Source organism: Mus pahari, chromosome 4 (assembly GCF_900095145.1).
Source record: "Mus pahari chromosome 4, PAHARI_EIJ_v1.1, whole genome shotgun sequence".
NCBI classification, from domain to species: Eukaryota; Metazoa; Chordata; class Mammalia; order Rodentia; family Muridae; genus Mus; species Mus pahari.
Window position 1 is genome coordinate 87,796,793 of NC_034593.1, and position 12,495 is coordinate 87,809,287.

The following is a 12,495-nucleotide window of genomic DNA, read 5'->3' on the forward strand; positions in this document are numbered from 1 at the left end:
AAAAAGGGGCTGCTTGGCCCTTCCTCTTCACTCTCTTACCCTCTTATTCTCTTCCTTCTCAGTCCCTCCTCTCCCTCCTCTCTCTCCACTGTCTCTACTCCCTCAACTCTCCTCCCCAGGCCTAAATAAACTCACCGCAGGGGGAAGGGGTGTCTCAGCATAGGCCCGCAGAGACACCCCCTTCCATCTCACCATAACCTCGTGCTCTACCAAACACGTTCCTGGTTCTTTCTTTTTATAAAACACAACACTCACTGCCTGTTCTTGTTTGTCCCTCCCAGAATGAGAACAAATACTTTTTTGGGACCGGGCACAAAGAAGGGAGTTTTAGGTTAGTCACAAGGCCCCAACTCTTCACGTTGCTGGAGCTTTCTGTTCTGATGTAAAATTCCAGCCCCAAGCATGCCTTGCTTCTTTGCAGTTGTCCACTTCCTACCCTCAAATAGCTGCTGAGGATTTTTCAGAGCAGGATTTGGACTTTACTGGATTCCAATCTCCCCTATCCCCATCCCCACCCTGCCCCGCCCACTAGTCCTTCTCGGGCCTTTTATCTCTGCTCCCACGTGGTTTCCTTTCTGCCTTCCCCTAGTAACATTCCCCACTGCTTCAGGTCCAGCCTCTGTCCTCCTTGACATACTTTCTTTTTGTGAGAGACCCTGTGGTGAGGTGGGGTGATATTCAACATAGAAAGGACTATGGGAGAAGATGGGGAAGAATGTGTGTTCTCTTGGTCCTACCTTTTGGGTGAACCCCAAACAGGCAATGTTCTGCCAAGGAAAGCGAAATCAACTCTTTCTTCCTTTCTTCCTTTCTTTCTTTCTTCCTTCATTCCTTCCTCTCTCTCTCTCTCTCTCTCTCTCTCTCTCTCTCTCTCTCTCTCTTTCTTTCTTTCTTTCAGATTTATTTAATGTATATGAGTACACTGTAGGCCTCTTCAGACACACCAGAAGAGGGCATCAGATCCCATTACAGATGGTTGTGAGCCACCATGTGGTTACTAGGAATTGAAGTCAAGACCTCTGGAAGAGCAGTCAGTGCTCCCACCTCTCCAGCCCTGAAATCAACTCTTAAAATTTTAAGAATTTCACAACCACAGAGATCCCTCTTCTTGCCTGCGGAGTCCCTGAGGAAAGGGTATGGGCGCCTACTGGTGGACAGTTGGGGACAGCGCACAAAATGTGGCTTTACTTGGGCAGGTTCTCAGGAAAGCCCGCCTAGGGGCGTGTTCAAAGAAAAGCCCTGCCGCAGGCAGTGGTGGCGCTCACCTTTAATCCCAGCACTTGGGAGGCAGAGGCAGGCAGATTTCTGAGTTCGAGGCCAGCCTGGTCTACAGAGTGAGTTCCAGAACAGCCAGGGCTACACAGAGAAACCCTGTCTCAAAAACAAAAACAAAAAAGCAAAGCAAAGCCCTGGTCACCCTTGTTAGAGATGAAGGTAGAAGGCGGTGTAGGCACTCAGCTATGTTCTCTTTTCCCACCTCCTGGTGCCGGCCCCCTCCACACTGCTGACCCACGGGGGTGCAACGCTGTGTGTGTGTGTGTGTGTGTGTGTGTGTGTGTGTGTGTGTGTGTGTGTATGCCTCTGCATGCTGAAACTCCATGATGGGGTGAACCCAGAGTTACTCACAGAGAATGAGAACTGCCAACACCCCCCCACCAAATTAAAAAAACAAAACAAAAACTAGGCCACAGCTCCTATACATCACACTATGTCCTTGGCATGCCATCTTCAGAGTGGTGGTAGGGAGCAGGTCATTGGAGTGACCTGCAGTGAGTGTGCTTTCTACACACTCGCTGCCGTCCCTGTCATCCCCCACCCCACCCCATCCTCTTATCCTATTTTCCTTTAGCTCTCTTCTCCCTCCAGAACCACTCTTCCTTCCACCTGCTGTTTGAGTGGCAGAAAAAGTGACAAATCAGAGAAAGATATTGACAAAATAGGATACACCCAACTCTCACAAGAAGAGAGGAAAGGGAAGCTACTTAAAGGGGAGAGAGACAGTGGTACAGAAGAGAGTCAGCACAGGAGGAAGAGAGTGCAGTGCAGGATACACTAGAGTTCCTGGACAGCAGTGCAGTAGAGTTGAGAGGGAGAGGAGAGCAGGGAGAGATGGAGGAGGAGGCAGTGCTACCAGGAGACCTGGCACTCCACCAGGAAAGGGACCTTTGTCCTGGTCTCCTGCTGTCCACTGCATCTGGAGCCTTCAGGGACCAGTCCTGACTGAGAAGGAGGAGAGGAGAAATACCCTGGGCGGAGGCTAGGGTGCTCCTACTCTTGCCTTCCTTCCTGATGTGACTTAGCATCTGGGCAGCAGGCAGTGGCCTCACGGGAAGGAGAGTCATGTGGGATGCTTATTAGAATGAATAGAGTCTGGGCTAAGAATAGCAGATTTCCAGATTTCCACATGCTGACCTTGCCGTGGGCAAGGAATGGAATCATCCCTCCCTTTTTATTTGGCATCTCTAAAATGGTTAATGCATGCATTGCATAGAAGCTGTAGCATCCCGACAGGGTCTGCCCATGAGTGCACTGTAAGAGAGAAAAGGGTTACTCACCGCAGCTGGCTTAGATGATGGTGGGTTCTAGGGAATTCTAAATGACCAGGGACCAGTGAGCCCAAGTGAAAGACTGGGGAAGGGTTTATACAGGGTGGACCATGAGGTCAGAGCAGCTAAGGTTTCAGAATTCAGGGTCAAGGCAGACAGCTGACTGCAGGGCTCCAACAGTGCAAGCACTGGTGGTGTGGTCTTTCCACGCTGGTGACTTGCAGGAGTCTAAGGTTGATAAAGCAATCAACCACTTGACCCCCAATAAGCTAAAATGGAGAGGGGTGGCATTCCTTCTTCCTCCTCCTCCTTCTCCTCCTTCCTTCTTTTTCCTCCTCCTCTTCCTCCTCCTCCTCTTCCTCCTTCTATCTTTGGCCTGAGGCCACAGAAAAGTAAACAGATTTTTTTTTTTTAAGAAAACACAAAAACTCCCCAAATACCACACTCAGTATACAGACTTTTCTATCTTGGCTATATACTTCATATGTTGATGCTATTGTCAACATTTACCAATCCTGGAAAGGTTTTATATTGAAATTGAATATGTTGGCAATATATCTACTCTGACATGTATATACACGATTAACTATTGTGATAACAGTGAGCTATTAGTATGTCTGACATTTTATTCCCTTTATTCACTTATTTATGTATACATATGGTCACATGTGTGGAGGTCAAAGATAACTTGAAGTACTCAGTTTTCTTCTTCCACCACGTGGGTCCTAGAGATGGAACCCAGGTTGTCATGGCTTGTTGGCAAGCACTTCTACCCACTGAGCCATCTTCCAGCCCAGTATGTCTATCCTTTCAGTTGCATTGTGCATATTTGTTGAGAACACTTTGACCTAATGTCTGCATATTTTGAGTGGAAAACATTAACTGTAGTCCTGGTGCTGTCCACTGGGTCTCTAGAACTCAATTCTGTGAAACTGAAGCTTTGCATCCTCTGATGAAAACCCCCTCATCTCTTCCAATACCTCACCATGGTGACCAATACTCGGCTCCCCTTGGAGTCCTTGGATTGAGAGTACTGAGGTCAGTGAAGCGCTGGACGCAGTAGCAGTTACAGAGACAATTAGGTTGGGGGCTCGGACATCATGAGTGGATGGTTCCTCACTGGATTCATAATTTCGTGGCTTTTGTGGGGAAGCAGCAAAGGGTTGGAGGTAGAGCCTAGTTGGAGAGAGTGGGTCACCCATGTGGGCACTAAATCCCTTGCGCTTGCACTGTGGGTGGTTGTGAGCCATCATGTGAGTTCTGGGAACTGAACCTGGGTCCTCTGTAAGAAAAGCAAGTGTTCTTAACGCTGAGCCCTGAGCCATCTCTTCAGCCTCTGATGTTTGTTCCGTTGGTTTTTTGTTTGTTTGTTTGGTTGGTTGGTTGGTTTTTTCAAGACAGGGTTTCTCTGTGTAGCCCTGGCTGTCCTGGAACCACTCTGTAGACCAGGCTGGCCTTGAACTCAGAAATCTGCCTGCCTCTGCCTCCCAAGTGCTGGGATTAAAGGCGTGCGCCACCACTACATTTGGTTGGTTTTTTAAATTTATTTTTATGATTTTAAATGATGTGGGTGGCATGTGCACATGAGCCTGCAGGAACCAGCATCATTGGGTCGCCCTGGAGCTGAAGTTATAGGACCAGTGTCGTTGGGTCTCCCCGGAGCTGGCATTATAGGCAGTTGTGGACCACCTGATATGGATGCTGGGAACCAAATGTGTGTTCTCAAGAGCAGTATGTGCTCTTAACCACTGAGCATCTCGTCAGCGCTGCCTCTGGGTTTCTTAATGATTGCTTCTCCTCCTCCCCATCCTCCTCCTGCAGCCCCTCCCCCTCCTCCACTTTCTCCTCCTCTTCCTCTGCTTCCTCCTCTTCTTCCTTCACCTTCTTTTTATTAGGCAAAGAATTTTATTCTTTTCCAAACTTTATTCCCAGGCTTCTTCAGCTTAATTTGCCCCACAGAATAAATTGTGTATACACAAAAACTGAAAAGAATAGATGTGTCCAAGGAGTCTGGGCTTAGAATATTAAAGACCTAGATCTTATCAGATCTGTAAAAGAATTTTAAAAGTAGTCATGATTTAAAATAGCATCTCCTATAGCTTCTGAACGTGAATCCTTCAGAAGTTGCCTCAGTTCAGTTTGTCTCATTCTTAGAAGTGTCATCAAAACTCTCCACAAGATCTGGAACAACAACTACTATGACTACGACTACTACAACTTCTTCTCTTTCTTTCTTTCTTTCTTTCTTTCTTTCTTTCTTTCTTTCTTTCTTTCTTCCTTCCTTCCTTCCTTCCTTCCTTCCTTCTTTCCTTCCTTTCCTCCTCCTCCTCTTCCTCCTCCTCCTCCTTCTTCTTCTTTTCTTCTCCTCCTCTTCCTCTTCTTACTTCTTCCTCCTCTTCCTCCTCCTCCCTCCTTCTCCCTCCTCCTCCCTCCTCCTCCTCTTCCTCCTCCTCTCTAGTAGCAAATCGTGCTTTTCAATCAGTAGATTGTTTGGGCAACTTCAGTCAGTCTCCTTAAACTAGTCAAACTCTCTGCACCAAGCTAGTTTAGGATGCAGAAAAGCATTTCTGTCAGCTGCTCTGCCTCAGCGGAGCCTGTAATTGTGAAGACTGAACTTCAGGGTTGTTGAAATGGACCACCGTTCCTTGGTTTGTAAACACGTTCCCCTCCTCACTATCAGAGATGTGTTCACACCTAACTTCCTTAAGAAGAACCCCAGTTTTTATTGCGGACTGTGGCTGTTCTATGGCCTACCTTCTTTCTGTGGGTGGTGCCTTTCCCACCGACACACACTTGTGCCTGCAGTTAGGTGAGTTTTTCCTGGTTCATGATTGTGTATTTCATCTTGTTGAAGTGGAATTCATGGGGGGGATAAGGATTCATACTCAGGGTCTCTGGTAGAGCCTCTGAGATAAGGTGCACACTGGCGGACACAAGATGGCAGCATGCCTTTCATATTCCATATCCTTTTTCTGGGAACTGGTACAGAAATGAGAAGCAAAGGAAAACAATTTCTTTATACACAGTTTGCTTTAATAGCCATCAGAAAGACTGCTTAGCGTCTTCTCACCCATCGGTCTCCACATCATGTTGGCCTTCAACACATAGCCATAGCAACATATATAAATCTATATTATACATTTATACACACACCCACATCTGATGAGCACTGTGGAGACACAGAGTCTTCAGTACAGAACAGGCCTTGCCCATGCTATTAAAAGAGGCACTGGTGTGCTGTACGCTAGACATTCAATAGGCATGATGTGGCCACCAGTAGTGCCCAATTCCCCTAAGGGAAGTTAGGATTACAGGGGACAGCAGAGTTAAGGAAGTCGGTTCAACTTGAGATCGTGTAAGAAACAGAAGGTGCTTGGCTAAGCGCAGGGCACCTATAAGTTGCCACGTTCCGTTTAGACTCAAAGACCTCTGGTGTGGTGGTAGAGACCAACGTACTACCAGGCTTGGCCCATAGGGCTGGCCTGGCTCAGGAGCGGATCTGTGAGAGTTTGGTGGGCGTCAACAATGTCCAGCAGGGCAGTGCCACTCGATGGTGTGTGCTTTTACAATTGTCTGAGGAGCGTTGGCATTGGGACCATACATCCTGTTCGTGGGCGGTGAGGTCCTAGTTCCCCTGAGTTGGCTATCTTGAGGACAGATGCTGAGGTGAGAACTGTAACAAGGTGGGCACCGTGCCGCTGAGGCTGTCTAAAAGCAGTGCCAGGAGGCCTTCTACACAGTCTACGTGAGTTTTGCTTAGTGTTGGGCCCAGTAGGCCTTGGCTAATCGTATTCATTGCTTGCCAGGACACCACTTTCCTTCCTGCCTGTCCCATGTGGACACGTCTCAGTCCTTCTGTGGCCCTCCAGCAGGGGAGGAGTGGACCAGGTACTCCTCAGCAGATAGGCAGCTGCACAAGAGGCGGGCAGGCCCACCCTTCCTGCTCCTTTAAGGACCTCTGGCTCCGCCCCTTACGTGGCTCCTGGAAGGCAAGGGTCACAAGGCTGGAGTGCACGTCAGAGCCCTGAAGGATTTCATCTGCAGACAACAAGAAAACCAACCTGGTCAGTGTGGGTGTTCAGGCCCCGCTGGAGGCTGGAGTGAGGGGCACAGGTTGCAGGAAGCCAGGAGCCTGAAGAGGAGGATAGCAAGCACAGCCAGTCGGGTGGGAGTGCTGGCCTGCAGAAGCTCCTGAAGCCCACATGAGACCGAAGCCTCTCCCACTCCAGGGCTCTTGGTGCTTATACCTCTGTACACTGAGTGGCCAGACCCTGCCCGGCTCCCTGCAGGAGCCAGGTCGTGTTCCAAACCAAGTAGTCCGAAGCAAACAAGCAAACAGAAACCAAGAGGGTCTTTTATATCTCCCAAGAAAGAAGTGCTGAGCAAGAGAGAAGCCCATGCAGGAGGAGAGACCTTCAGCAGGAAGTCCTCCGTCCCAGTTATCTGAGACGGGGTGGAGCCAGCAGGGCCACCGGAGGTGAGCTGAGCTGAGATCTACCATGACAGAATCACAGAGATGAAAGGGGCCAGCCAAAGCCACACAGGCAGTTAGTGACAGGCCCAGTGCTGAGAGCCTTCCCAGGGGCCTAAGGAAACAGAGAGGAAAGCGTCCCCAGGCTAGGCCAGTGTCGCAAAGACTGCTGGGTTACCTTTGCTGGGACAGGAATATGGCTGCACAGAGGCAATCTCGTAAGTGCTGTGCTACAGAGGCTCGGGAAAGAAAGGAGTCGTCAGAGAATGATGGGAAATTAGACCAAGACAAAAGAATGTACATCATAGCCCAGCCCCCTTCCCGCGTGGGCCTCAGCACCACGTGGGCCTCAGCACTGCTGGCAGAGGCCATTAGGAAGTGCCGGAGGGGAGGCTACCCTCAGAGGATAGCTCCTGATTCTTACGCCACATCATCTGCACCAAGTCTTTTCTCACACTGCTGCCCAGGGAAGAGGCCACACTTAGCAATTGTGATAATCCTAGAGAACCAGCCAGGGACTGGCCATCTTCCCCCTCAAGAGGCAGTGTTCATTTTCAGGTTTTCGTCTGCATCAGTGAGCCGAGATAAGGATCATTGGGATCCTTACAGACAAGGATGCTTCCCACCTCACAGTGCAGCCGGGGCAGTCTGTAAGGCTCTACTCTGCCCCTGAGGAAACGTGAGTGCACAGTGGGTCTCACAGTCAGACCCCAAGTGCCTCTGCCCTCCTGAGGAGGCAACTGCACTCCATTTCCTGGCCTACCCATCCCCACATACAGGAAAGAAAACTAGAGAGAAAGGGAGAGAGGACACAAGATGAGGGCAAGCAGAGAGGTCAGGAGAGGGAGGCGGGGCTTGCTGAGGGACCACACCCTACACTGGACTAGAAACCTCTTAGGATGTCAACTAGCCAGGGGCATCACAGACAGGATGGGAGTGGTGGGCTGAGGGCAGGCTCTGTGGCTCAGAGCTACAGTGTTGTCCTTACCTCTAAATTAGTCCGTGCTTTCTTCAAGACATCATGGGTCCTGGTCACTGGAAACATAAAACAGCCCCACAGATGTGCAAATTACCAGCTGAGTCTGGCTTGCTTTGGCACTTGCACTCCCTAAATCACTTTCTCGGCTACTGGGTGTAGCCTGTTGCTAGCCACTCCCCCTCCATCCCCACCCTTACTTCTCAGTCCCTCCTCTCTCAGCAGAGTCCCTCTGGTCACTATTCATCTGCTACAAGACTGAGTGTCAGGAAGAGCCTACACACACACACACACACACACACACACACACACACACACGTGTCCTCCAGGGACACCTACGATGGCTCACGATGAACTGCTCCATGCTCTTCTTCCTCTGGTTGGCCCTCTTCAGACGTGCAGCAGTGCTCTGAAGGGTCCGTTCCTGTTGGGATACTTGGGCTCGCAGGTCCAAGAGTTCTTTCTCCATCAGTTGTCCCTGAGGAAGAGGGACAGATTCAGACAGCAGCCACCAGGCTGAACACACCCTGGACTTGGCAGCGGAGTGCTGCCATCGTCCCAACCTTTAGTATTGAATCCATGTCATTAAAACTCCCCTAATAGGCTGGAGAGGTGGCTCAGGGGTCAAGAGCACTGACTGCTCTTCCAGAGGACCTGAGTTCAAATCCCAGCAACCACATGGTGGCTCACAACCATCTGTAATGGGATCCCTGTTCTGGTATGTCTGAAGACAGCTATAGTGTCCTCATATAAATAAAATAAAGAAATCCTAAAAACAAAACAAAACAAAAAAAAAAACCAAGACTCCCCTAATGCCAGCAGGAGACAGCTGAGGACCAGGTCACCAGACAGAAATGGGGAGGGAAACTGAAGCCTGCTGGGGAGAACCTTGTTCTAGGCCAACACCAAATCCCAACCGCAAGCCAGAGCTCTGTTTAGTCTGGTAGAAAATCCTCAATTCCTTGTCATGAGTGACTTAGGAGTTCAGGGATGTTATATCTGAAGAGATGGGACTGGCCTGAGGACAGTGGGAGTCTGCAAATATCTGCCACCACGGAGATGTGAAAGCACCTTGGATTAGCACAGTTGGGTCCATAAAGACATCAGTAACAGTCACCTGCAGCTGGAGCCTAGGGCAGATTCTGAAATACCTCTGCCCACCAATCTGCTGGCCACAGCCCACCTGAGAGACAAGCAGACCCCAGGAGGTGGCTGGCTTTTCCAGGCCTGACCCAGAGACACAAACTAAAGACTGTTGAGATCCCAGAGCATGGCTGAAAGAGGCCATTTGCTCATGATGGTATTCGTTCTATGGCCTTCAGTCAGTGCACCTTAGGGATGACGTGTGCCAAATGGTTAACGGGGTCTCTTGACCAGCTCAGTCGAACTTCAGGGTACAAGACCTGGCAATGTCTGGAAGTCCATCTACTGTCTACTTCCCATATTCTTTCCTTCTCTCTGATGTCTTGTCAAGCGTTGAAGGGTGGGAAATGAATGTGTTAGAACTGCAGTGACCGAGCCACCATGGCTCTGAGGCTACAGGATGCTCCATGAAGATTCTGCTCATCCCTCCTTGCCATATAACCCCAGACCATCAGGAAAGCCAAAGGAGTCAGGAGCAGGGCAGGGCCATACTGGCATGGAAAAGTCGGTTTTTAACCAGCCAAACACACAGCCTCTTACCTCTTTGCTTACCAGTACAGGACCATGAGAATTTGGCAAGGCTGCTCTCCAGAACATGCTGAGGAGGGATGCTGACTCTTCTAGGGTGTGGTTCAGAGCCCTGGCACTGCTCCGAAGCTCATGGGCACTTAGATTACCTGGTGCCTGGGGAAAGAAGACAGGTAGTTGTGAATATCATTGGAACTGGGACATCTTGTTACTCCAAGCATGGGGCTCAAGTTTCCTGCATCTCCAAACACAGGAGACAGGCCTGCTGGAAACCCTGGCTTTTCTGTACAGATGCCCTACAAGCTTTCAACACTCATCCCTGTGTTATACCCTCTAAGAAATTGTACCTTCCATGTCTGTAATACAACCACAGAGGACAGACTGCTCCTCACACTGTGTTTATGGTACCTTATTATACATATCAACAGGGAACTCTATCTGTTCTTTAGTCCTTGTAGATGAGGCTATCCTATGTAAGCACCCATGAGTGTCCAGCTTCTCAAACAACTTTGTCATTGGTGCCTACTCCCTCTCAACTACTAAGCGCCCTGGAGAGCTTTGATGGCTGCCTCCCCTCCTCTGCTCAGTCTGAACAGGGAAACAGGTTATCGGGTTTGCTCCCTTCCACATATGAAAGTTCATATGGATACCTGTCCGCATGATTGACTTTAATCTACCTAGCTGTGGCTGTCTGCGGCTTTATTCCTATCATGAAGTGCAGGGTTTTCTGGAGTTCTTGTTCAAAATATCAAGTCAGCCTGTTCTGTAGCAGAGTGAAAACGGGAGACAGTGAAGGGCCTGGGTGGGATAAACATAAGCCACTTCCTCACCTGGGAGGAGATGGGAAGCCTAGAAGGAAGGACTTCGCAAAGAAGCTGCAGCCAGAGTACGAGGGTAACTAAGAGGTTCAGGCGTAATTACCTCTGTGTCCTGAGCTTCTCGCCCAGGGATGCTGCGTGCTGGCCTCGTGAGAGACATTATCTTCTGGACCAGCAGCATGCCTTCCCTAATCTGCTGTTGTAGAGCATCGTAGTCATCAACATGGCCGATGACATGTCTTCCGTGTTTGTTGGCAAATGGGCCATCAGTAGCATCGACCTCCAGCTTGGGAGCGTTCTTCATTGCTGCAGAATCATCTGAACCTAGCTCTGACAAAGAAGCAAAAGTAGGATCCATTGTTACATATAATAACGACCTCAGTTTGAATTCCAAAGGGATAATGAAAGAGGCAAGAAGCAAGTCAGCCTTCAAAACTATAGGATGGCAGAGTCCACAGAGCATTCTGTGTTCTGTATAATCATTCTTATGTCACCTTGATAGACACATCTTTACTGGGCTGTGGTAGTGTCATCAGACAGAATTTAGTAACCTGGGAGGCGTGGCTGGGCATGGCTGTGGTGGATCATTTTGATGGCATTAACTTATGAGGGAAGACACATCTTAACTGCGGTCAGGACTGCTCTCTAGACAGGCTATCCTGAGCCTGACAGAGTTGGGCAGGGGCTCTAAGTGCTAGCATACTCGCATTCCTGGCTCTCTGATTCTGATGTCAGAAGCACCCTTAAGTTCCTGTGGCACACTTGCTCTGGTGGAGTGTAACCTACGGTGGTGAGCCAGAAGCACGCACCACTCTCACCTGCTTTGCTTTCTCAGGAAACTTGGTCACAGCAAAAAGAAAAGATATTGTGATATCTTTCAACAGGTGAAATATTCAGAGTAAATACTATTAATGCGTAAGTTTCTAGGTAATGAATGATGAACACAGGAGCCATACTCAAGGACAGGGTGATGACAGAGCAACCAAGGCAGAGGACTGTGCATAGCACGAGACTGAAGAAGATCTCTAGGCACAGGTACGGCAAGTCTAGAGAGCCAACCGAAGGTTGTTTGCGTCAATAATTTCCCATCACCACCTGAGTCCTTTCATTGCTGTATTTACCTTTGTTTGTCCTGGTGATGATGGCAGGGTCTGAGCCAGGAAGGGAGCAAGGAGAGCTGGGGAGGACCATGGCTGGGGAATTCAAGCCAACGTCCCGCACTGGAGGGGAAGCAGCAGAACCTAGGGAACAAAGCAGCCACTGTGCCAGGTCTGCCAAAATGCTGCACACTGAGCCGCACAGCCCACGCCTAGCCCAAGATCAACCTCAGGGAACCAGCACTCATAGGCCACAGCACAGGGAGGTGGCAGAGCACCTAGTGTGCGCTCTTCTATTGATGTGACTGTTTCATGAGAATGTCATTTCTAGTTGAAAAAAATCGGTAGGTATTTTATAAGACTGATTTTGGATATAATTTTGCATGTAGGGTCTAGTACCACCATGACTTGAAGTGAAATACAAATGTGCTTAGATGTACATAATATAGATGTTAACATGTTGACAAAGGGCCGGGAGAAAGGCTCAGTAGAAGAACACTTGACACGGAGCTGAGAAAACAAAGAGTTTACCATGGAATGAATGGGTTCGCAAAGGGTGCAGTTCAGCAGTTTGGCCATCACCCTGGGTGTTAGTAACTACAGCAAAGCTCAGGCACCTGGTCCTGATCCTGATTCCTAGACCCAGTAACCCTTGCTTGCCTGTTAACTGTCTTGAGATTCGATTTTCTCATGAGAAATACAGAAGAGGGGAAAATGCCCTATTTCAAAGAAATTGTATATATGAGGAAACTAGTAAATTCTAAAGCATTACATAAATATGAAGAATCAATCCTTATTGTTTCAAACCTTTGACAATTATTTTATTTAATACTATAGAAAACCATACGGGCTATATTTTTTTATAAGCCCCATTTTCAAGTGGAATAAACTAAGAGGTAAACACTTGAGCATTTAA

General features: G+C 48.9%; 1 protein-coding gene across 20 annotated transcripts in view; it reads right to left on the minus strand.

Moving 5' to 3' along the window:
* Positions 1-5,557: 5,557 nt before the first annotated feature.
* The window catches only part of LOC110320361 (myomegalin), a 196,246-nt gene continuing 189,308 nt past the window's right edge, over positions 5,558-12,495 (minus strand). For 8 of the 20 annotated variants that reach the window (XM_029537266.1, XM_029537268.1, XM_029537269.1 and 5 more), the window contains 8 exons: positions 11,604-11,723; positions 10,586-10,812; positions 9,677-9,820; positions 8,333-8,471; positions 8,006-8,052; positions 7,196-7,247; positions 6,608-6,678; positions 5,558-6,528 (listed from right to left, as the gene is read on the minus strand). In XM_029537266.1, coding sequence (XP_029393126.1) covers positions 6,442-6,528; positions 6,608-6,678; positions 7,196-7,247; positions 8,006-8,052; positions 8,333-8,471; positions 9,677-9,820; positions 10,586-10,812; positions 11,604-11,723 — 887 coding nt within the window. In that variant the 3' untranslated portion in view covers positions 5,558-6,441. Of the gene's footprint in view, positions 6,585-6,607; positions 6,679-7,195; positions 7,257-8,005; positions 8,053-8,332; positions 8,472-9,676; positions 9,821-10,585; positions 10,813-11,603; positions 11,724-12,495 lie in introns of those variants that run through there. The other 12 variants (XM_021196322.2, XM_021196321.2, XM_021196324.2 and 9 more) reach the window with 8 other exon arrangements.